At 40.8% G+C, this 24,249-nt stretch overlaps 1 protein-coding gene across 1 annotated transcript in view; it reads right to left on the minus strand.

Annotated features, from left to right (window-relative positions):
• FBN1 (fibrillin 1) overlaps window positions 1-24,249 on the minus strand; it is a 262,621-nt gene that overhangs the window by 25,227 nt on the left and 213,145 nt on the right. The window contains exons 42-51 of the mRNA XM_084817119.1: window positions 24,168-24,239; window positions 23,304-23,429; window positions 19,300-19,422; window positions 15,369-15,494; window positions 14,579-14,695; window positions 12,460-12,588; window positions 10,905-11,024; window positions 9,645-9,770; window positions 4,745-4,894; window positions 1,708-1,773 (exon numbers count right to left, since the gene is read on the minus strand). Coding sequence (XP_084673245.1) covers window positions 1,708-1,773; window positions 4,745-4,894; window positions 9,645-9,770; window positions 10,905-11,024; window positions 12,460-12,588; window positions 14,579-14,695; window positions 15,369-15,494; window positions 19,300-19,422; window positions 23,304-23,429; window positions 24,168-24,239 — 1,155 coding nt within the window. The remainder of the gene's footprint in view (window positions 1-1,707; window positions 1,774-4,744; window positions 4,895-9,644; window positions 9,771-10,904; window positions 11,025-12,459; window positions 12,589-14,578; window positions 14,696-15,368; window positions 15,495-19,299; window positions 19,423-23,303; window positions 23,430-24,167; window positions 24,240-24,249) is intronic.

Below are 24,249 nucleotides of genomic sequence, written 5' to 3' on the forward strand. Positions count from 1 at the left end.
AATGCACCCAGTTCTCAATTATGGATGAGACAAACTAGATTTGTTCTTGATCTAATAAATATAAACAATATTTCTTTATCTTATAAATTAAAAACAGGTAATCACCCACAAATTAACAGGTATAACTATGAGCAACCGACCACTTCCTCCACATCCAGGGTGCTTCCAGAAGGAAGAGTACTAAAGCTAATGATTAGAAGCCATTGAGCAGATAGTCCAACTTTTTTTTCTTAAGAAGTTTTCCGCAGTAAGAAAAAAGACGGAAGCAGCTGTGGGAAGATTATGAATGGATGATGATGATGATGATGATGTCTGGAACCCCCGTAAAATTCTATGAATTAGGCAGGATGATTGCACATTAAAAGTCTTGTATGGAAGCACCCCCAATTTCAAATCACTGTTGCTTATGTGGCTCAGTGTCACTTAACACAGTTCTTTTAGGCTGCAACAGAAACGCACTTAGCTGGAAGTAAGCCCCATTAAATACAGTGGGAGTTACTTCAAAATAGACACACATAGGACTGTGCAGCAAGTCTAGCAGTATTGTTGCTTTGTGTCCACTTTCCCCTATCTAATTTCTTCCCTTCTTTCTCTTCTCCTTCAGTGCTCTCTTCATTTCCTTCTCTTCGGCTCTCCTTATCCCCTCCCTCTTTCCTACTCTTTCTGCCTGCCTCAATTCCCCCTGCCCCCACAACTTCCTGTTCTGCCTGCTGTCTCCCTTGTGTCATTTTCTAGACTATAAGCTCATTGGTACAGGGACCTGTTCCCTCATTCTTTGTATAATACCATGCACATGTATGGCATTATATAAATAATAACAACTCATTATCAGTCATCTTTTTCTCCTGTTCTTTCCCAGTATTCTATGTTCTTCCCTTCACTGGCCCACCATTCTATGAACTCGTAAGAGTAGGCATTATGTTGACTGGTGCTCTTCAACTGTTCATTTGTGCAATTACACATATCCATTCTGCATCTTTTTCCAACTTGCTTTCAATAAGTTTTTAGTTTATATATGCTTGAGAATATATGAAGAATCCTGCTGGATCAGACCAAGGATCCATCTAGTCCAGCATTCTGTTTTCCACAGAGGACAACAAGATGCCTCTGGGAAGCCCACAGACATTTTGGGTGAACAAAAACTTATGGCTGCTACACTTTTAGGAAGCACCTTTTGATATAGGGAAACTTTCAGTTGTTACCTTGATGAAAATAATTGTCAAAACACATTGAGCAATTAATTTCAATCAATAAGTTCTCCTCTGACAATAAGTTCTCTTCAAGAGGTGCTTGAGGTTCACCTCTCTTTTTTGAAGAGAAAATCTGAGCTTCTCTGAGCTGCTGCTCTCACATTTGGAAGAAGACAACTGAGCAAGAAGGCACTCACTCCACTTCTCAAGACACTGTGCAGAGAGTCAAACATCTCCCTTTGAAGAGAGGGAGCAGGAATCCCAACTCCTTAGACAGAGTTCTAAAAGGTTCACTGAGAGTGCTCTGCACTCTGCAGAATCCACATGTCTTTTCCCATATTGGGAATTTGTTTAAATTGAAATCTGGATATCCATTGAAAAATAAACATCAGCAAATAGAGCTGCGCAAAGACCACGAAGAACAACATCAAGTCAAGAAAGTGATAGATCTAACAAAAAAGGCTATTTTAAAAGAAAACTCTAGGGTGCAATACTCTTCCAAGCATGGATCACTTACCAATTGGTTCACCACGTGGGCCGACCAGAATGCCAGATCCGAATGGACAAATTTGCTGATAAGCGTCTGTAAGTTAAATATAGATAGTAAACTGTAGAAAATCAACCAGTTTTACATGGTAACCCTTATTTGGATTGTGGTACATATAAACATTATACTGTTTCGGTTAGACACTGGCAGTTTTTTCGTATACAGTTAACACATTTTTGTTGATTTGTTACACTGTCTCAACCGCTAAACTCACATACAGGTTCTATAATTAATATTGCATGCCATAGCTACTGTATCCATACATATACAAGTGTGTGCATTTTATCTGTCTAGAAGAGAGTTCTAAAACTTCACCCAAGTAAAGATGGTGGGTGATTGCTTACCTACCCTCCTGCCCCATCTGCAAATAATTTAGATTAGTTTGTGTATACTGAAGAAGGAAGTGGCAAAACCTTTTCTGGGGGATAGAAAATTATAGAAAGCTTTCCTCTTACCCAGAAGGCAAAGGCTACCTCTGGATCTGACCAAAGCAAAGAAAGAATCAAGGTTGATTCACATGACCCTTCTTGCATGGTGAATCATTGTAGTTCAGCTCAAAATTGTACAACTGCTTTGCATCGGTGGTAGCACGCTAAGTGTGTTGTAAGCTGCAATCTGGCCCCTGCACTAAAACAATAACACAAACTCTTCATTGTGCCCTGAGATAAAATATACACTGCTAAATGGGATATGTGAGAGCCAAATCAAACATATATTCATTTCAAGTAATTTTTCATTTCAAGTAATGAAAACTCGAATTCATTACTTGAGACAGTTGATTGAGTGGATCTATGGAGAATTCAGCAGTTGCTGAAACTTTCATGTGATTAAACATTATTTGAGAATCAACACTGGGTCAATACACAATTTAAACCAGGGGTTCTCCAGTAGTACACAATTGTAATGCTTGTTCTTGACTTCTGTCCAGCCTTCCATGAGCATGCATCTCCTGATCAACTGGAATGACACTGTACTGGGCCACAGAGTAGCTGGCTCATTTTCCATTGTAGCCGGCTCGTTGTCAGTGCCATTGGACACAGACCATGGCCTCCAGAACTGAAACAATATGTAAATATCCAATGCAGTGTTTTCATTCTCATACCTGAATGGTTTGCAACTGGTAGAGAATAACTGTTACTTTATTTCTATTATCACAGCACGCTGAACATGCAAGATCAAAAGAGGCGATTTCTAGACCAGGGTTCTTAAATTTGGTTATAAATTTCCTAAATGATGGACACAAGCGTAACTAAGGTATTTTGTAACTTTTGCCATTGTCCAAAACTAATGATGGATATCCCCAAGATCCTCATGGAAAACAAAGCATTGCATCACTGATCTCCAGCACTGACAACCCTAGGGTGGGAAGAGAACCTCTTCTATATCACTAATTGGGATGGAGCAGTACTGGACTGGGGCTCATGGCTCCTTCACTATGACAGTATTCCTACAAGGAGGGCATTTCCATGCCAAAGTTTCAATCTCCATTCTTTGAGAACTGTTGTTATGGAATGAGCCATTTACAGGTTTTTAAAATTGCTTTGCCATCTAAAAAAAACACATTTCTGAAGAAGATGTTTGTAAGCTTTATGAAAATCCTCTAAAGAATAGTGGATCCAAAGAGCCATGGGTGAAAGGAAAATATCCACTAGCGCTATTCTGCAAATACTAGCACAAGAGCTAGAACTAGGGTCCTGTCTACTTGAGCCTTTTGCTCCGGCCCGGCTACAAGTCGAGGTCCCTCAGGTCAGACGACGTAGTCACCACTTCACAGCCATCCGTTGCTTTCTCCCAGAAAATGCGGATTTCCAAGGAGGCGTTTTGCTGCGATGTTTTTCGTTTGCTGAGGGTTTCCCCACAGTTGTGGGCCGTCTGTCCCTTCCCATTTTGCGGACTTCACATTTTGCAGTGGGTGTGTTGCAGGTGTGTGTAGTGCTTGCGTCACTCTGTGAGACAGAGTGTCAGAGAGTGACACTCCCCTGTTCCTTCACAGCTGCGCAGTTAGAGGCACAGAGAAGCGTTTTCATTGATTTAATCACATTTTCGCTCATTTCTGCAGCTTCGTATCTTCGCAATGGTTGCTTTTGGACTCTGTGCCCAAGGGCTGGGGGGTCTTGGGGGAGGACAAACATTGCTCCAGTCACCATTTCAGAGCGATGGATAGGCACGTACCACTCACACTTGTGAGTGTGAACCATCGCAAGAGTCTCAGGCTGGGGAAATGACAAACAGATGGCGTGGAAATGAAGGAGCACAGAACACCCACTTTTTATCTAACGAGGGATGGAAAGACACAACAGGACCCCTAAAATTCAAAACAGCCACTGAAGTGTTGCACCCCCATGCTCACAGGACTGCACAGCTGTGCATTAAAGCATAATGGCAAAAAAAGGGACACAGCAGAGTCTTGTTAGGGAAGCCCGCGGTAAATTCTGAGTGTATCCCAGTAGAAGCTAATTCGAAGCTGAAATGTTGCGCAGTTGCGACGAGGTGAAGGGTGAAAGCAGTACCATGTAGACGGAGCCAAAGAGGCTCTACAGGCGTTCTCATGCCTTCACTTCAGCAAGCAGAAAATCTCCTCTGGATTTCATTTCATTTTTCTTGCACAACACTCTAGCACAATGTATAAAGCAGAAAGGTAGGGAAAGGCACCTTTAGACCTAATCCAATGTGTGAGGAAGAACTGTGTATTGATTTATTCTATTACATTTCTAATCTGCCCAATAACTAATGTTCTCTGGGAGGATTACGAACTGCTAGTTATTTCCTTGTATTCTGAAGGCATTGCCTATCTAGACAGAAACGCCATTTCAGCAGGAAGTGAGCTGCAGAAGCTGATGCAAATTATTATTAGATTGAATTTAAAGAAAAAAGCAACAGCTTTGCAAATGTTCCACACACACACACACACACACACACACTTCCTACTTTGCGTTTCTCACAAAAATATTTCTCATTTTACATATGGGAGGCATGGCAACAATCGTGTGAGAGATTTTATATATACCTTCTCCTTCTTCTGGACACAGTTCACATGGATCGCCCCACCCTTCCCCACGCATATTACAGCAGCACTCTTGCTTGGAATGGTTTCTGGATTTTGGAACCAAACATTTCCCTTCTTCAAATTTAGTAAAGCAATAGCTTACTCTGAGATCTAAACAAAGAAAAATATGGTATATATTAAGCGTTTAAAAAAAAACAAAGATTCCCATTAAATGCATTAAGAAATGTCAAGCAAGTTATTTATAAATACATAGTATGTAGTCCATTACATTTGGATCAATACATAAGCTGGAGCGGTTAATATTAAGAACTCAGTCTGTCATCCTATGCACACTTTCCTAGGAGTAAGCCCCACTAAACTCATTGGGGTTTCTTTCCAGGTAGGCATGCACAGAATTACACTGTTAAACATATATTATGTTCCTATGGCCTTTACCCAGAAATAATATTGTCAGGAGCGCCCTGGCAGCCTCTTTCAGTCTACTCCAATAGCTAACTCAAGATGCAGGCAAAAGGATTCTTTTCAAGGCTTTAATCCTTTTACAACTTAATGACTCTTTCAGATGCTAATCACCAGCGACTAAGCAAGGAACAGCAGAGTAGCCTATGCTCCAGGTTAGGCAGCTGGTCCCCGTTTGAAGGAGAATCATGGGAAGACCCTGAACTTAAGGGCTAGGGATAGTTCCTCCCTCTTTCCCTTGGGTCCTCAGGACGCGACCATTGTTTGTGTGCCAAACGAGCGCTACACCTCCTTTCCACGCCCTCCAGCTGTCGTCGCTCCCAGCGTCAGCATCGAGCATCCAGCAAGCCCCCCTCCCACACTCTCTCACTGCCAGGGTCACTATCTATCTCAGGAATGCTGGCAGGAGGAATCTCTGCCAGCTGCTGTGCCTGTGAGAGATGAGCACGCTCCTCTCCCACAGTTTGCTGTTCCTCCTCAGAATCAGAACTGCTCTGGGGTTCTATCGACTCAGTTTCCACCCTGACAAATATGTTCCCATCTTGCAAAAGAGGAAAGCTATGCTTGACATGTAACGATTCTTCTTTACTGAATTACCTGGACTGACTTACTGCTTACAAGCAGATTTGCAACTACCTAGAGATAGGTGAAGTACCTAGTATAGTAGTCAATATGGGCATGGCTCATATTTAAGAATCAACTTATTTTAAAAAAATTAGCATTTATTCATTTGAATAGAACTCATTCTAAAGCAGAACAGTGTTAAACTCGTGATAAGTAATTTTCTGAAAAAAATATACTGCAAATATTAATTCTAAAATATGATGAAGAAAAACCATTCAGTTAAATAACCATTAAATCTTTGCCTGCCTTCTCTGGTTCTGATTAAACTAATCAGTTGCACTTTTTTTCTTTTTGCAGCATTCCAAAGCTTCAACAATCAATCCTCAACAACTGGAACAGTATGCAGTTTTCAATTAAATGCTGGCTCTAATTTTGCTATAATTAACATACTTGATAGGAGCTACCAATCTGAAGTCCTCGCTTTATCTTTAATGCAACAAATGGATCCATAGTTTATTGACGTCCTGCAATTTCAGAATTCTTATTTATGACAAATCCCCATTTTTTTCTTTCTTTCAGGCTTTCAGTGTGCCACTGTGGTGGCTCAAGGAGCATTTCCACCTTGCCAACAGCCACCAGCCCACAGTAACACGGCCCACAAAAGGGATGGTGGAACAGGATGGAAGACTGAGTAGGGAGAGGAACCATGTGGGAAGCAGCAGTCCTGTTGAGGGAGTAGCTGGTTCGCTCAAGCCAGAAGGAGGCCTCCTCATGAACAATAGCCTGCTTGTGAGTAAAGGCTTACTGACAAGCAAGGCAAGGGAGGCAGGAAGTACCTGTGGCTGCATATAAAGAGCAGAGGAGGGGGGAAGCCAAAAGCAAAGGTGCTCTGTGGCTTTCTCTGGCTAGGGAGAGAACCAGGAGCTAAAGAGGAGAAGGAACAGGATCAAAATAACTCTCTTCCCTTTGCTGGAGGGGACCCAAGGCTTGCCTGCCTGCAGCCACAAATGGCTAAAATGGGCTGATGGGCTAGTAAAGATGGGGGGGCGGGGTATTCATTTTTGAACTTATTAGTAAAGCTGTCTTAGGGTACTTTTACAGAACACAAAACCAGACTTGGGTCAGAATAGGTGCCTGCATGATTTGCAAGATCAATGAACAAGGAGGAAGACTGGCCATTTTGACTTGTGTTTGATGCCTTACACATGAATGTAATATTTGAGGCATATGGAAGTATCATTATTCCCTCTTACTTTAATTCTTCAATACTTCTTCAATTTATTTATAGTCTATTACCAGAGGAATGCTTGTTAACCAAAGATCGGATCAAAGTTAAGTAGCTGAAGTAGGTTTCCAGTGGTAACATAACATAATAGAGAATAAGAATACTGAGTGACGATTGTCAGTTTGGTCCTTTTCTCTCCTCAAATGTGTTTGGCAAACTGCCTGCAGGTTAAGAGAGAGCATTACTGGTTTTGTGTCACCACACTGTGCTCTTCTAGGCCGAGTAATTTAAGCACTGGAGCAGAAGAGAAACCGCAAGCATCTAACAGACAGACAGCTGGCAACTTCTCCTGTTGGCAAAAGAACAGTCTGAGTGTCAGCTGCAAAACCAGCTGCTCGTCCAGTTTTGCTCTATGGGAGATTCACACTGAGCAAAATCCCAGGCTTTATTAAAGCTTTAGATAAAGAAGAAAGCAAATCTCCAGGAGTACTAAACTTTTTATTTATACTGGGGCAATCAACCACAATTAAAGATGGTTTAGTTAACTAATAATTTTCCTTTTAACAGATTAGTTAAGTGATTCAATTTAAATAAAGTTGCATATTACCTAAACTGCAATGTAACTGCCCTTTTTTTGAGATACTGAAGGAAGTGTAAAATAAAATTTAAAAACAAAAACTACCACTCATTGTTACAATGACAGGCCAGTCTTTTTCTTCCCATTTGCTATCACACCAGAACCCCAAATAAATAATTATACCCATAATTTGCTGCCCTATCAATTATAATTTTATACCACCAACAAATAAACTAAAACTTAAATTGATTAAAGTATCAATAAACACCTGCAGTCTCTTTATACATCTAATATAATTCCATTATTGCCACAAATTCAGAGACAAATACAAAATAAGAGTTTTTAATTGAACATCTTTTAAAAATGTGAACAGCCAATTTTGAGGAGTGAAGGGAGACTAATGAATGGAGACTCGGAAATAACTTAGAACGTTATAGACTATGTAAACAACCAGAAATTGGAGGAAAAGTTAATGCAGGGAGATTTAAGATGGACTTTAAAATGCCTTCTGAAACCAAACCTCAACCAATTTTAGAAGGATTACCAGAAGGCAGAAAACCTCCAAAACAATACTGATTAAAATATATGCATAATTTAGAAAAATATATACACGTTGGTATACCATTTATAGAATGGGAAAGAATATGCTTAAAAATGGAAGAAATTGTTACTGTAGCAACAATGAGATTTCATGGTTATTTATTATTATTTCTTACTACTACACGTAGATGAAGATTTACTCAGAACAATTAACTGGTTGCACTTCAATAGTCCTATACCTTCAAGATCTGAAAGCTTCAGAACCACTCAAAACCCATTTAATAAATCAGGAAATCAGGGATTCCCCAAGCAAAATTCCCATGGAATTCTTTGAGCAACTTTGTTTAGGAGAGGAGCAGTTTCAGGCAAGGCTAAATAAGGCAAGGCTAAAACCACAAGTATAAGACATATCTAATTTATTCGGCTACAAAATTATACCACAAACACTCCTCCTTTTTTTACTTTAACCCAAGGAAAGGGTGCCAAACCACAGAATGGTTTTGGAATTCTGATAAATGCTTGTTCTAGGCAGAATTAATCATACTAACTGTGGGAGAAGGAATCGCAAGGAGCGAGCCCCAGTCGTTGCTCTGCTACTGCCAGAACATTGAGGTGGAATCCACAGTCCCAAGATCCTGGAAAGAACCACTGCTTCTCTGATACAACTGAAAGTGGGGGAGCCAGAGGAAAGGCTCAACTGCACCCTAAGCCCCACCTAATGATACACTGGGTACACTGGACCTTCAACACCCAGAGGCTGCAAACGCTGCTTCCAATACAAGGCCCCTCAGTAACCAAAGGCTGCAATCGTATATACTGTTGCACAGTTCTAAGTAAATATGTGTCAGGGTGGGCACTAAGCCCATAGAATCCCAGAGTAGTTCTGATTCTGAGGAAGAGCAGTCGCTCCTCTTTCCCAGGGCCAACAGCTGACGGAGATTCCTCCCACCGGCATTCCTAGCTTAGATAGCAGTCCTGGGAGTGACAGATGGACGCGCGATGCCGACGCAGAGAGCGGCACCAAATGGAGGGCACAGAAAGGAGGCGTAGTGCCCGGTTGGCGCGCAAACAATGGCTGTGCCCAGAGGATCCAAGGGAAAAGGGGAGGGACTCTCCCTAGCCCTTAAGTTCAGGGGTCTGCCAGTAATTCCCTTTCAAACGGGGACCGACTGTTCCAACTTAGGGCATAGGTACTCTGCTGCTCATATCTAGTTGCTAACGGTAGAGTTGTTAAGTTGTAAAAGGAAGAATAAAGCTTTGAAAGGAATCCCTTTGTCTGTGTCTGGACTTGGCTACTGGATTAGACTGAGAGAGGCCTCCAAGGAGCCCTTGACAGCATGCTTAGGACTGCTCTGAAAATAAGCTTGCAAGTCAGATGACGATGACAACAGACCACCAGTTGGCCATTATAGTACATAGGGAGCCAGCTTCCTTTGCAAAAGAGGTATGACTAAATTCTAGAGTTTACAGGTCACATGAGAAATTTAGCATCTATTTTATGCAGAATAATCTCCAAAGACAGGAGGAAAACTTACCTTGACATCTTCGCCCAGTGGAAGACACTATGAACCCTTCAGGACACAGGCAAACAAAGCTGCCTGGGGTATTGCTGCATGTGCCCAAGGCACAGATCTCTGCCTCTTCTGCACACTCATCAATATCTGTAAGGAATGGATATGTTAGTACTACAAACTGGACTATGAACAACAAAACGTACAATAGGGCAGTGTCTTGCATAAAGACGCTGGTGCTGCAGGAAGTTACTTCCCACCTAAGGAGGCCACTTCCCCATAGCGCACTCTCACACTTGAAAAGGACTAGTTTATACTTCATAAGCCGGTAATAGTGTGGTGAAGAAGATCCTCAGTGCAGACACCTTTCTGTCTTCTTTGCAGGTGGAAGCAAAATGCCCAAACCTGACAGAGGAAAAAGATTGGGGTGCAGCCCCAATCAGTCAGCATCCAAATACAAATTATCCCAAATGCTTGATTAATCAAATTCACTGCTCAGGATTTGAAGAGCTACTTTAGGTGTCCCAAGGGCTTAGGATACCTACTGGGATTTTTTAGACCTTCCCTTTGTGCAGCAGACTCTCATGCTTTTCAGGCTTCCCAGGTACGCTTCCCCTCCCCCAGGACTAATAGCAGCTTCAGTGGGGAGGGAGGAATTTTCATCAGGACAGTGGTTTGTGGGTGAAGGGTTAACCACCCCCACACCTCTACATGTTGTGGTCTCGATCCTGCTGCCTCCTCTGCAGCTGCTACTGTTAAGGGGCGGGGGGGACCCAGACACATTAAATGCATTCACACATTGAATGTCACATCTGTTTTGGCTCAAGAATGTGAACAGTGAGCCACAAAGTTCAAATTTTATCTCTCCCATCAATTCACTATGAGACCACAAGCAAGCTGATATTCCTCGGCATCAGGTCCCCATCTGTAATATGGGGATAACAGCACTGACATATCTTATGTCAAGGTTGTTCTAAGGATTATTAAAATGTACATGAAGGATTCTGATTATGCAACGAGTGCTATATAAACACCTAGGTATTACAGCATCAGTAAAAATGAAACAGAAGAGGTTCAATGTGCACATTCTGAATTAGCTTCATGTGACAAAGAATACCAATATGATTCCTTTTCCCCATAATGTGGATTTGGAAGGACCAAAGAAGTGACTTGCCGCTGGTTTTAATGGAATCGTTAATGTTACTTTGTGTCCTGCAAGGTATTTCACTTTATTCTTCTTTATATCTAGACTTTGACTGTGGAGCACGAATGATCTTTGCATACCATTACAGTTGTCATTTTGTAGGATATATCCAGGTGGACAGATGCATCTATATGAGCCATCCAGATTTTGACATGTACCAGGTGCACATTTACCAGGCTCCAGTGCACACTCATTAATATCTGTAAGAAGATATAAACAAAATAATAATCAGTTCCCAATACTTTCACATGTCCTAATCTTGCTCCTTTTATTAATAAAATTTACATTGTATTTTTCAATGAAAGTAAGGATGGGGAAGTCTCAATTCTTTGAACTACTCATGGGTTATGTCTACAGAGCCTTTGATATAAAGATACAAATTTACAATGCAACAAACAGAATGTTGCATCTTATCAGGGTTACATCCTCAGAGGAATTAGTTAAACTAAATCATTTCCATTAGGAAGGAACAGGGTTCATTAAGTAAAGGAATATCATGGGTGCACATGGCAAAGATAAATTGAATTTGAATATAACAGGTTCAATCCAGCCACTGTTAAGCACTTTTAGGGCCCAGTGGGTTGTACCCAACAGTATTCGTCCAATAAAAAGGCATCTGCTAGTTGAATGGATAATGCTTTCCCCCTAAACCTCCTTTGTAAGTTTGGGTGACCCTTTGGAACAGATTTGGTGGGCGGCGGGCTGCAAGGGGGAGGAGGGGAAGGACAAGCACACATTTAATTCCCCAGTTGGAGCCAATGATATTTTAAATTCTTAATTTTTGTCCAAGTATAAGAATTCTATACTGCTGCCTCAGTCCTGGAATGGTTGTCTGCCTCAAATGTTCATCTTCAGATCATTTTTTTAAAACTCCACCAATAACTATAATTTAATGACCTTTTCTAATACATTGCTGTGTCTTTATATCCCTTGTTTTACCCAAAGCTGACCCTGAAATTCCAATTTACTTGACTATGAACTATTAATTAAATCAGCAATTTAGAAAGATGAAGCACATGTTAGTCTTTGAACATTTACTTCCTAGATGGGAAATACTACTTATTAGCAGTTTATACAGTGCCAGCCAAGTTTGCAATAATATGTAGTACAATGTATTGCAAATTCCATATTATAGAAACTTATTGATAATAATGTTTGTCCTTTAAATAATAGCTGAGCAAGGAACAAGTAATGCCCATTCAATCAAGGATGGTGCTTGTGTCCCTTTTAACTCCAACTGGAAAAAACCTAAAATGTTATGATTAGAACCTCTAGTCTGTGCGATATTTGTAAAGTTCAGAAAGAATTGTGAGCAAAATTTTCTAATGCCCTAGTATACACAGCCTGAGTGGGAGACCACCTGGGAACCATATGTAAGCAACTCTGTCCCAGCTTTTTGGAGGAAGAACTATAAATAAACAATGCATATGTGCCTAATAGTATGAAGGTGACATTTCAAGAAGACAGTGCATGGCACTTCAGGGTGTACTGATTTCTGTAAGTTATTTTTTTTAACAGAATATCTAGTCTACTCTTCATCTCCCTTGCCAATACACATGGGAACATCAGAAGCTAACTCCTACCATTTAAAATTAAATATGGCAGCCAAATACTGTCATTATGCTTATGACATACCAACACAAACCCTTCCATCTGGAGGCATCTCATAACCATCATTGCAGAGACACTGGAAAGACCCAACAGTGTTGATGCATCGGCCATTTCTGCACAGATTACCATTTCCACTGGCGCATTCATCAACATCTAAAAGGAAAAAAGGACAGAAAGGTGGGGCAGTGGGGGTGGGGGAGAAAATGGGAAAAAGAAAAAAAAAGATAATGCATGTTTAATACAGCATCCAAAAGGTTAAAAACAGCTGTCCTAACAAAAAGAGGGTTCCCACCAATAGCACAATATTGCAACAGGTCAGAGTGATGCAACTATATTTGTTTCAACTCCAGTTCCAGACTCTCCAAATACGGTTTCTAGCTCTACAGAAAGGGATTCTTCATTCCAGCTAGAATTCAGTTTGGGGATATGGACTGTCACATGTCACAAATCATAACCTGCATAATCATACCCAGAGGACAGCAGATTTAAGTCTTTGTTGCCTCTGTTCATTTCAGTGCCACTCTGGGGATGCCAAAAAGTTTCATTTTGTCTTGAAATTACTGGCAGAAAAAACAGGAATTTCTTACCATAAATACCTGTTCTGGAAGTCTTAACTGCTGAGCTATATGGACCTGTCTCGGGGTTCAGGAGTCCTTCCACGAAATGTGTTGATTAGCAAGCTGGCCCTGCCTTTTACTGCATGGGACAGGCAATCCATGAAAGATAGAGAATGCCCCCTTGCCGCTACTAAAGAACTCAAGTATTTGTCTTTTTAATGTTATATTAACGTATTACAGTATCACATTCCTTAATAGCAACCTGGTGGATCTCTGAATCATTGCCTGAGCAGGGTAATGGGCTGGGTGAAGGCCAACAAACTGAAGCTCAATCCAGACAAGATGGAGGTCAGGTTAGCAGGTGGTTTGTCTGCTCGGCTGAGTGGTGTTCAACCTGACCTGGAGGGGGTTGCACTCCCCCTGAAACATCAGGTGTACAGCTTGGGGGTGCTCCTGAATCCATCATTGTCATTTGAGGCCCAGGAGCACTTTTTATCTGCTTACGTTGATGTACCAGCTGCAACCCTATCTAGATAGAGATAGCCCAGTAACAGATCTATGCTCTGGTAACCTCCTAGTTGGACTACTGCAATGAAGAAAGTTCATTGAAGACAGTTCAAAAACTTCAGTTAGTTTAAAACAGAGCTGCTAGGTTACTAACTGGGACTGGCCAATATGATCATCAGTGCTTCATCAGCTGCACTGGCTTCCAGTATGTTTCCAAGCTCAATTCAAAGTGTTTGTGTTGACCTTTAAAGCCCTAAATGGCTTGGACCCAGAGTATCCAAAGGAACAACTCCTCCAGTATGTACCTGCTTAAATCCTTAGGACATCTTTGGAGGCATTTCTCCCTGCCAAAGGAAGCTAGCCGGGTGGCTAGAAAAGAGAGGGGCTTCTCAGCTGTGCCATCCTGCTTATGGAATACCCTCCCCAAAGAGGTCTTGCTGCCTACATTGTTATATTTTTGGCACCAGGCAAAGACTGTTCTTTTCTCCCAGGCACTTTAGAGACCAAGTTCTAGAGTTTTATGGCTGTTTTATTTATTCCTGTGCTGTCATATTGTATTGGATTATTGGATTGGATTCTTTTAAATATTTGTATTACATTTTATATTTTAACTGTTTATATAGCATTTCATTCTTTTAATTGTTTGTAATCCACCCAGAGAACATTGATTATTGGGCAGATTAAAAACATAATAAATAAATAAAACCGTATTCTAATAGTTCATTATAAATTACTATATATGTAGTTAATCCTTAAACACACCTAAGATGGCTCCCAAGTGGTTACACAGCTAAGTCATCCAATTCTAGCCTCCATCCTACGTGGCTGTGTGCTAAGTAAATGTATGGAGACAGTATGTGATGCCTGCACAGTTTCCAGCTTAGAACATTCATCTCAGCCTGTTCTGCCAGGATAACCTGGTTCTGCTCAAAAGGCCAATACAATATCATAGCTCATGAGATTATGCTGTCATAGTGATTGTTTTACTCTCAACCCTTCTTGAGCGGTCCAGTGACTAATATGGCTGCAATTGTATGAAAACCAGAAATTTCAGTGGCATTACTGGAGGGGTTGCTTACCTATACAGTCATTATTGTGAGAAAGGATGAATCCTGTATGACAGCGGCAGTTGAAAGAGCCAACGGTATTTCTACATGTGCCATTTCCACATGGGTCGCGGTCACATTCATTAATATCTGTGAACAGATTAAGTCAGAAAGTCTCATGTTATGTCTTTCATAACACAAATGGAACACAAACCTTTGTACATCCACCAATCAAGATAAAACAAATTTGGATAGTTTGGTTATACAGTTCATTCTCGCATCTTGGAGAAAGACATCAAAGGAAGAAGAACGGAGCAGAGCCATTCAGAACCGCAGGATTCCCACAGAAGAGACTTCCTGAGCGGCCGATCAACACACTGTGTGGAAGAACACGGCCATCCAGTTGAACTGAGAGGGAGAGACTTATTAACTGGTCTAATTGGGACCCTAAAATAGAGCTCAGAGGGGTAAAATACCAATAATTGACAACTGCCCATGCCTTCTTAAGGAGGCCTGGCTCTCCATGAGAACGACTGACCTCAGCTGATGGTGAAACTGAGGCCAAGCAAATGCACAGTAAGTGAAATCAATAAAATAATTTGTCACGGCAGAAAGAATGAGAACAACGAACAATTCTTCACCATCAATGAATCAGGGACTGAATCAGGGACTCAAAAGTATTTTTTGCATAGTTGGCTGATGTGTCCTTCTCCAGGGATGTTTCTGCACTAGCCATTGCTGAAGGCCAATATCACATTTATCACACACAATTAACTTTTTACTCTTATTATTCATAAAGCTAAGAATACAGTTTCATACATACCTATACACATAGTTTGGTCTTCATTGGTTTTGAATCCAGTGTGGCAACGGCAGAAATAACCTCCTTCAAGGTCGTGGCAATCACCGTGACTACAAATATTGGGTATCTCTAGGCACTCGTTACGATCTGAAAATAATATAAGTTTTTAAAATTACTGCATAAAAACATGATTATTTGAAGCTGTCTTATACAAAGTCCATCCATTGGTCCATTTGGCCCAGTACTGTCTATTCTGACTGGCATTGTCTCTTCAAGGTCACAAATAACATGTCAAGGATTGAACTTGAGATCAAGGCAATGGCCCCTACTTTAAAGAAGAAGGATTTGGCTTGCTATTTTATATCTGCTCTCATCACAATTAAATAGTCCAGCTGGTAAATTCTGCCCTCTCTTTAGGGACAGTTGCCAGGCACAATGGATGGCTGCCTTTGTTCCTTAGGTGGAAGATGGTCTAAGCCATTCTAAAAAGCATATCAATTATCAAAGAGTGATATGGGTTTACTGGAAGATTTTCTGATGCCTTGAATCAAGGTCAGACAAAACTGAAGAACATCCAAAATAACCTGATGGAAAAGAGAGAACAGTATTTATTAAATCTTTATTTTCCTACACCCTGGGGCTTGTTCTGTCTTTTCATAACTTTTTCATAAAATAAAACTATTATTTTACTTTGGCCTTCCTCTGATACGTTTGCTGTTGTTGCTGTTTTTATTGTAGTTTTTATTGCTGTTTTATTGCTATTTTTATTGTGTTTTTGCTGTTTTTACTGTGTTCTGTATTGCTTTTTAAAGACTGTATCAGTTTTTATTATATGTTTTATCATTGTACGCCGCCTCGGGAGGGCTTCTGCCCTGAAAGGTGGCCAAGAAATATTTTAAACAAATAACATTTTTTCCATCTAATGCCCTGAATCAACTACTACTTGATTTAAAATGTCTGTCTTCTATTTCGTAAACAAAACGAAGTGTTTCACATTAATTTTACAATGATGTATAAATATCTGAATTTTTTCCAGTAACCAAAAGTAGTTTATTTGATTAGGCAGAAAATGCAAGGAAGTGCAAATAACATAGTTTAAATATTATAATCAAACAATTTCAAAACTTTACTAAAGGATAAGGCTTATAGTCTGGGGGTACTTATTGATCCAGCACTATCATTAGAGGCTTCTGTGGCTTGAAGTACCTTTTATCAGCTTTGACTGATATGTCACCTGCAACCTTACCTGGATGGAGATACCTTGACCATGCAGTTTGACTATATTACACCCATGCTCTGTCAACTGCACTGGCTCCCAGTTTGTTTCTGGGCCCAATTTAAAGTGCTGGTTTTAACTTTAGAACACTAAATGGCTTGGGATCAGGCTACTTGAAAACCCACCTTCTCACATTATATACCTGCCTGAACATTAAGATTTCCTTGGAGGTTCTACTCAGAATGCCTCCTTATTGCAAGATCTTCCAAGCTAACCTAATTGCCTCTCTCAGGAGCTTTAGAATTAGAATACTAAATTGGTTTTAAAATTGAGGAGGGCACTATGGAAAAAAATGAAACAATATTTGCCAACTGAAGAACTCCCCTACATCATTACAAGGAGCAAATAGCTCAACCCAATGAAGCAACAGTATGGCAGATTAAGGATTTATGTGTCCACAAACAATTTCAATGTACCATATTTCAATGTGCATTACTTAAAATGGCACACTTATCAACTGGCTAACATTGCACCTTATGTTCTCTTCCTATGAAAGACAGAGCAAAATTCAGGGAAACAGTGTTTGTGCCAACATACATTAGGGCATTGTTGCTCATATCAGCTTCTGCCCTGGATTTTCCTGTCTCTGTTTCAATTAAGGACTTTAAAGTACAATTATGTTGACAACATGCTAAGTCACCGCATGTACCCAAACAAAAGAAGCCTTTCATTCTGAAAGTGAAATTTCACTTCTACTTCTACACCCTTTTCCTGCAAAGACCTTATAAAAAATGTAAAACTGTACTGTAGGAAAAGGGGCTCTTTTAAAAACTCAAATCTGTAGATCAGAAAATGCCAGGAAAATATTGCTTATGTTCTTTCTAATTGATGCTTTATACCGAAATGTGTGCAATCTTTGTATTTGTACACACGCTTTTTAGCATCATAAATATAAGCATGATTCCTTATAATTATATAATTATATTATAATTAATTATAAAAATATATAATTAAGATTAAATTAATGGTATTTTTATGCTATCATTTGGGATAAAAAGAGCCTGAAAGCAGACCTAGATATCACTACTTGCCCTAAGACAGAAGGGGGGCAGAAAAGTTTCAAGTGTATTGATGTGAATTGTGATCTCTGAATTCTAGCCCTTGAGCACATTCACAACATGTCCGATGGGGGGGTGGGAAATGTCCTATTTTGAGATGGGAAAAGTGGAAATGGTAGGTCATGCTCTGTTGTACTCCTTTTGCCACGATTTGCGCCAAAAATGTACTCCTATCTTACAACAATCCCCTGGTAGACTCGATGAATATTATCTAAAGTATCTGTTGTCGGATCAGGTTCCTCAAGTTACTCGAAAAATGGCCAACTTTTATGCAGCTGCCATAAGCCAACGGAAATTGATGCTGAACAGTTTTACTGAATAATAATATTTTAGATTTTGGTTGGGATGGTTGTGTTTAAGACAATGATTTATGTATTATACTGATATTTTATTGTTTTTTCTTTGTTATACTGGTTTGTGATTGAAATAAACTTCATTAGCATCGTCATCATGTCCTGTTTCATAAAATTGTAATATAGGAATTGCAAGGCATTATTTGGACTAGTAAGTGTGCTAAAGCTAGTATGAGTGGCTTTAAATCACAGAAACATTGACAGCTGGAGCCACAAAGGGAATGGCTCTCACAACCCTAGACTCTCCAGGGTGGGAATCAGTAGCACTGTGTTTCAGTGGCTTCCGTTCCTACCTGAAGGCAGTTTACAGAAGGTGGTGCTGAAGACCTCTGTTCAGCCCCATAGCACTTATGCTGTGGAGTCCCCAAGGCTCCATCTTATCTCCCATGATGACCTCAGTGTTTAGACTGCTGCACTTTTCTCACCATGCTCACTTCCAACCAGAGGAGAGAAGGATAGGAAATACATTCCACAGCTGGCTATTGGATCTGGGTTAAAGCTCTCAAATTGCTTTGGCGGTCCTGGGAGAAAGGGCAGCTGGCACTAGTGCTCTTTTCCCTGTATCTCCAAATAGGAAAAACCTATAGCATTTGTGTAGAAAGGGAAGGGGATATCATTAGAGTTCAAAAAAGGGGGGATTTTTGAAAATGAGGAAAAATAAACAAGCTCAAGAGAGCCTCTAAAAGAGTCTGAAGAGTTCCTCTCCTTGGTCGAGTCAGAAGCTGGCCCTGTTTTCTGTTCAGGAAGAGGAGCTATCGTGGATGTACAGAGTGGACATAGGGGAGGGAAAAGAAGGTTTTAGAAATAAACCTTGAACTGTGCATTATCAAAGCACTTTGAGGTTCAGGTTCTAAATTAGGTAACCCACACTGTTCCACAGATAAAAATCACTGTTTATATGAAGTCCCTAAAACTGCTTATGCTAAAGCATACTTGCAGTATACTTAGCAAAAGAAATGGCATCTGTTATGCAGAGGAAAGGGAAAATACTGTGTGTTCCCTTGGCTAGGTGGTTGTTGAACTTTCCGGGCCAGAAAAACATACAATTTAAAAATGTAGGAAGTTTCTCTGGCATCTTCTTGAGAAAAAAATTGCAGACTCAAGGTCAAAGTACAAGACATTGAATTTAAAAGAGAAGTGCTGTTAATGAATCTTCTCATATAAGTAAGTGCCATTCATCTTTGCAAAGAGGCAACTTTGTTCCAGAAATTAACTAATGTAGGTACAAACTTTATAATGTAGTACACTGGCTTGGAAATGCTTACCAACGCATCGGCCTACTGGTGTGAACCGATAACCAGGTTTGCAATCGCAGCGGTAGCTACCCGGTGTGTTGATGCAGTCTGCATTTTGTTGACACACATGTCCATTTTGGCATTCATCAATATCTGTTGGAAACAGAGAAAGAAATCAGAATGAATTGGAAAATGAATGCTAGCAATGTTGGAATTGCATCTGCATTTCAGTTTATAAACACTTACAAATCTAAATCTGAATTAATCTTACAGCCATTTATGCCTGTCTGTACCTCTACATATACTGGCAGTTTTGTAGACCCAATGTCCTCCAAGATCCAGGATGGATAGCAACATTTCATTTAATCTCATAATCACCCCTTATGATAGGCTTTTATATATTCCCTTTTTCATACATGCACACAGGTACGCACATCAAGAAATGCAGGAATTGGGTGGAATAACTGCTTATAATTTACAATGGGCTTCATTCAACATAATCACCCTATAAATAGAAGGAGCTTCCACTGATGGAAGGAGAGATGCACTCATGGAGGGGTCCTTCCACAAATGTAAATCTCTGTGAATGTATTTTTTAAAACCTCCCTAAATATCAGGACTATTACTGTCTTTACACATTGTGTTTTTGCTATATGCTTACAAAAACCTTAGACGTACACTAAAAATTAAAAGTGTGAGCGTATCATACTGGGAGACTCAGCAAAGAACCAGGATTGGATGTGATGCCCTACTGAGTGTACACTCGGAAGCAAGACAACGATTGCTACTATGTGATGTGAGAAAGGGTCCTACTATTTGTTCCTGCAAGGAAGCTCGCAGAAGTATTCTTCAAGTTTCAAGTGTTAAATGGATTTTGTTTTAGGGTTTTTAATTTTTAGCTTGTTTTTGGCTAGTAGACAAGGCATGTGAGGTTTCACACTAGACAAGGCCTGAGTTTTCTAATTTATCCTGAGATAGAGAAGCAGTTCAACAGCACTACAGGGGCCAAAGGACTAAAGTCTTATTGGAAGTACTGGGACATTGAAGCCAGGTAATACCTTAGGCCCTGCCTCACTCGGCACCCCTGAGATAGATTTCCTCATTATGTTGACTTGGGCGACCAGGTCTGAACCTCAGCTACCATTAATAAATTTCCTAGTGGAAATCTGCAACCAGGTTCAATGCCCTTTAAGGCAAAGGTGGGCAAGTTTTTTTTCTGCTGAGGGCCACATTCCCTTGTGGGTAATCTGTCAGGGATGGGAGCCAAAGATGTGTAGGTCACCCTTTTTCTGGCACTCTCTTTTCTCTCTCGGCCTCTTCCTCCTTACACAGGGAAGGGACACTCTTGCAAGAGGTCTGAACTGATCATATGCAAAGGGCTTTTGAAAGCAGTCTGAGAGCCGCATGACATTAGGGGCTCTCAGCCTTTGGTGGCTTCAGGAGTCAAGCCATCATATCCCATCTAGAAGCTACACAGCACCTCCTGCAAGAGAGCACAAGCAATGGCTGTGCAGAAAACTGCTCTATGTGGTGAAATGCATGAGCACCTCAAGCATTTAGCAGACATGCATTTCACAAGAAACATTAACAGATGCACAGGTCACTTGTGCTTCTGCTGTTGTTCCTTCTGTGCAAAGCTGCCCTAAGTGAATACTTTCAGCAAATTCAGCTTTTTTTTCAGCTGCCCTCTTGGTAAACCGAGAACAGCTATCTGCCTCGCAGCTATCCTCATGTGAGAACAAATGAACTAAGGATCATAAAACAATTTTGTCCAATAAAATCACATATCTGAAAAATGTCTATTGGACAATGATTTAAAATACATAAATCAATTTTAATAATCCCAGATTGAGGCAAGACTAGCATATAAAACTGGTTTTAATTCAGAAGCGCAACTTTTCTGGAACACATTTTTCCAGTTTTTTAAAAAAATTATAGCTCATTATTAGACCTTAATTAGCATTACTTTTATTTGACCTAGTTTTCTTTCCTGCTGACTGGGAGCACAGCATATGACTGAACGGTACTTTTCCATCTGAAAAGCTGGCCCACAGTAATGCATTTTAGTAAAACTTCTCAGTTTATTACCACAGATGGAGGCACGCCCATTTAAAACAGCTGCACTCTCATACACAGAATTCCTACAAGTAAGAAAGATCTGAAAACTTGCTTCTGCGAAGAGAGAAGCATTAGCTAATCACAAGGGTATTAACTGAGCAATGGCTGTGCAAAGGATTAAAAGCACAAGGCAATGCTGTTTCAGCCTATAATAAGAGGCAGTATTAGACATTAATATGGTTTTTAAACTATGTGCTTTAAAGTTTGCTACTGTGATTCAGTTCTGAGGAGTGGGGAAAGCAAAACAAGTTATTCATTGCTGATGTCAGGATTGATTCTGAGCGTATGGAGATAGCTAGCAGTTCAGATTCAGAAGGGGAACAGCCAGAACTGGGGTAGGCATCTTCTTGAGCGAGTTCAGATATTGATAGGCATGCTTCTCAGGATGCTAACACTCAGATGGCTGGGCCTGAAGCCCCCTCCCCCTCTGTGAGAATCCAGGAGGAGGAGAGTGTGGGGTGTGACCTGAGGGATGCGGCACAGAGCTAAGAGGGAAAAGTTAGAGGCAGAGCTCAAACGGTTGACTCGGTTGGCAATGCGTGAAGGTCAACGTAGGGGAGCATCACTGGAAGGGAGGGGCATCCCTCCCTAAGTTATTCTAGCCAGCAAGTCTTGTTTCAAACTCCTGGCAACATCGTAGCTCCCATTTGGATCCCCTGTTGCCATTCCTTTGTAGCCTGAGAGTCTTCGAGGATTTGCATCTGTAATGAACCTGTTGATAGTGAATTAAAGGCATGAGACTGAAGCCTCTCTTCTTGTGTGGGGGGGGGGGGCGCAAGGGAATGTGACAGCTACTGCTTTTCTCTATTCTTCTTGTACTATCCAAACCTGCTCCGAGTTGCTACACCTGTGCAAAAGGAAAGTAGCAGCAGCAGTTGTAAACCAATCTCTTTCACTTCTCTGACTGGATTACTAGTGGTGGCAATGAAATCTGGACGTATACAAATACTGCAAGACTTTTGTGGATATGTTGCAAATGTTTGCATCTGTCTTGTTTTTTTTTCTGAATCAGGAAGTCTTTCCGACACTACTGTTTACTTTCAGCCATAAAAATGAAGGCGATTCACTTGCTACAAACAGTTGGCCCAGAGCCATTCAAACATGCTTATTAGCTGAAAAATCGGGTAGGGTGTATCCAGCAGAGAACCCTACATACAAGCTAATGAAGAGAGTGCAGAAAAGGGCTTGAAAGTCAGTGAACTTTGCACAGAATGGTTTATTCATATAGGAGAGTTCTCAAAAGGTGTGTGGGGAAGAAACAGTGGCCCTTGGTTCACCATCACCATCTCCCACTGCTTGTGGCTGCAGTGTCTTTAATTGCACATGTCAGCACCACAGACAAAGCTTAGAGCCAGAGCTGGCTGTAGGTTTTTAAGGGCCTCAACGGGCCTCTTCCCGCAGGGGGTGTGCCTTCTCAGCACCATTGTCACCAGCTGCTCTTGCTCCTGATCATTGCTACCACTTGCTTGCTTGACAGGCAGAGAGCCAGTAAGGTAGTAGGTAGTGGCAGCTAATGTTCCTCCTTATCACCACCACACTGTGGTCTGGGCCAGAGCGAGAGGCAGGTGAACAACCAGGTTTCAATGGCGAAAAGGAGGAGCAATTCCAGGGTGTTCCTGTCCAAACACCCTGAGGATGTGGGTCCTCAGGAGGTGCCCAACTATGTCTGTCCTTGACATGTGGCCTGCTTAATGGTGTTACAGATGGTGGCTAATCCAAGAGACCACTTCTCTGAAGGCAAAATGTTTGCTGGCTGTCAGGATAATGTTGGAAGGCATGAGGGGAAGGCAGCAAGACCTGATGGAGTCTCACTGTGTCCCTGAAACTATCCACAACATGCAGCAGCATGTGTGTTCAGTATGCCTCTCTTCACCATTTCTATCTAATAGGCTTGGTCCAGAGGAGATGTCCCTCACCTTCACAGATCAGTAACTTGTCATTGTAGAAGAAACCTCCTGGACATTCACATCGGAAACTGCCAACCAGGTTTATGCAGACTCCATTCTCACATACGCCAGGGATCTCGCGGCATTCATCGATATCTGCATTAATAAAATAAAAGTGGAATGTCTGACCCAATTAAAACAACAACAACAGCAACAAAGATTTTTAAAGACAAATCAAAAAATGTTTTTTTTTTTAAATCTCTTAGTTACTAAGTGTGTTGCAGAATTCTACTTTCTGTACCATGTTCTGCTCTGGTTTGCTCTTCATGAGAATAAAAACAAGAAAGGGAAGAAGGGAATTCCGTCTAAGAATACACTTGGCTCTTTCTTCATAAATTTCTCAGTTTTTCCCCTTTGGGTTTGAGATTTGGAAATCTTGGCTATGAAACATCTACATACTTATACTGTGTGTGAAAAACATTCAGACTGAATCCCTTTCCCGCCCCTCTCTTAAAGTCCACACAAACAAAAAGGATTTCCCCCCCTCAAATTCATTACCCAGAGGAACTGATGTGAAATGTCCGATAAAAATCTGTGCTTTAGCTAGAAGAAAAGACTCCCAGTTCCTTTCCAACCCATTGATGACTGGAGGCCATTCTAGAAGCTTTCCACCCTTCAGTACTTATGGTCTACTAACTAAAGCTTAATTACAATGTCCTCAGAACTTTACACTTGCCTTCATCCCAAGCAGTGGTTATTATACTGCTGACTAAGGGGGACCAAGAAAAAGGCTGGCATAATCTGACTAAACTAAGACATGGAGGTGGAGCTTTCCATTCCCTTAAAATGTACCATACAGAATTAAAAATAAATCTCAATAGAATTTTAACTCACCAACTGGTAATCCTGTGAAAATGTCTATGAAGAAACCAGGCCTTTGACTTCCACAGAGGGTTGAAAATTCATCTAAAATGGA

Source organism: Heloderma suspectum, chromosome 11 (genome assembly GCF_057233095.1).
Source record: "Heloderma suspectum isolate Gila_16-S chromosome 11, 16-S_ref, whole genome shotgun sequence".
In the NCBI taxonomy this organism is placed as follows: Eukaryota; Metazoa; Chordata; class Lepidosauria; order Squamata; family Helodermatidae; genus Heloderma; species Heloderma suspectum.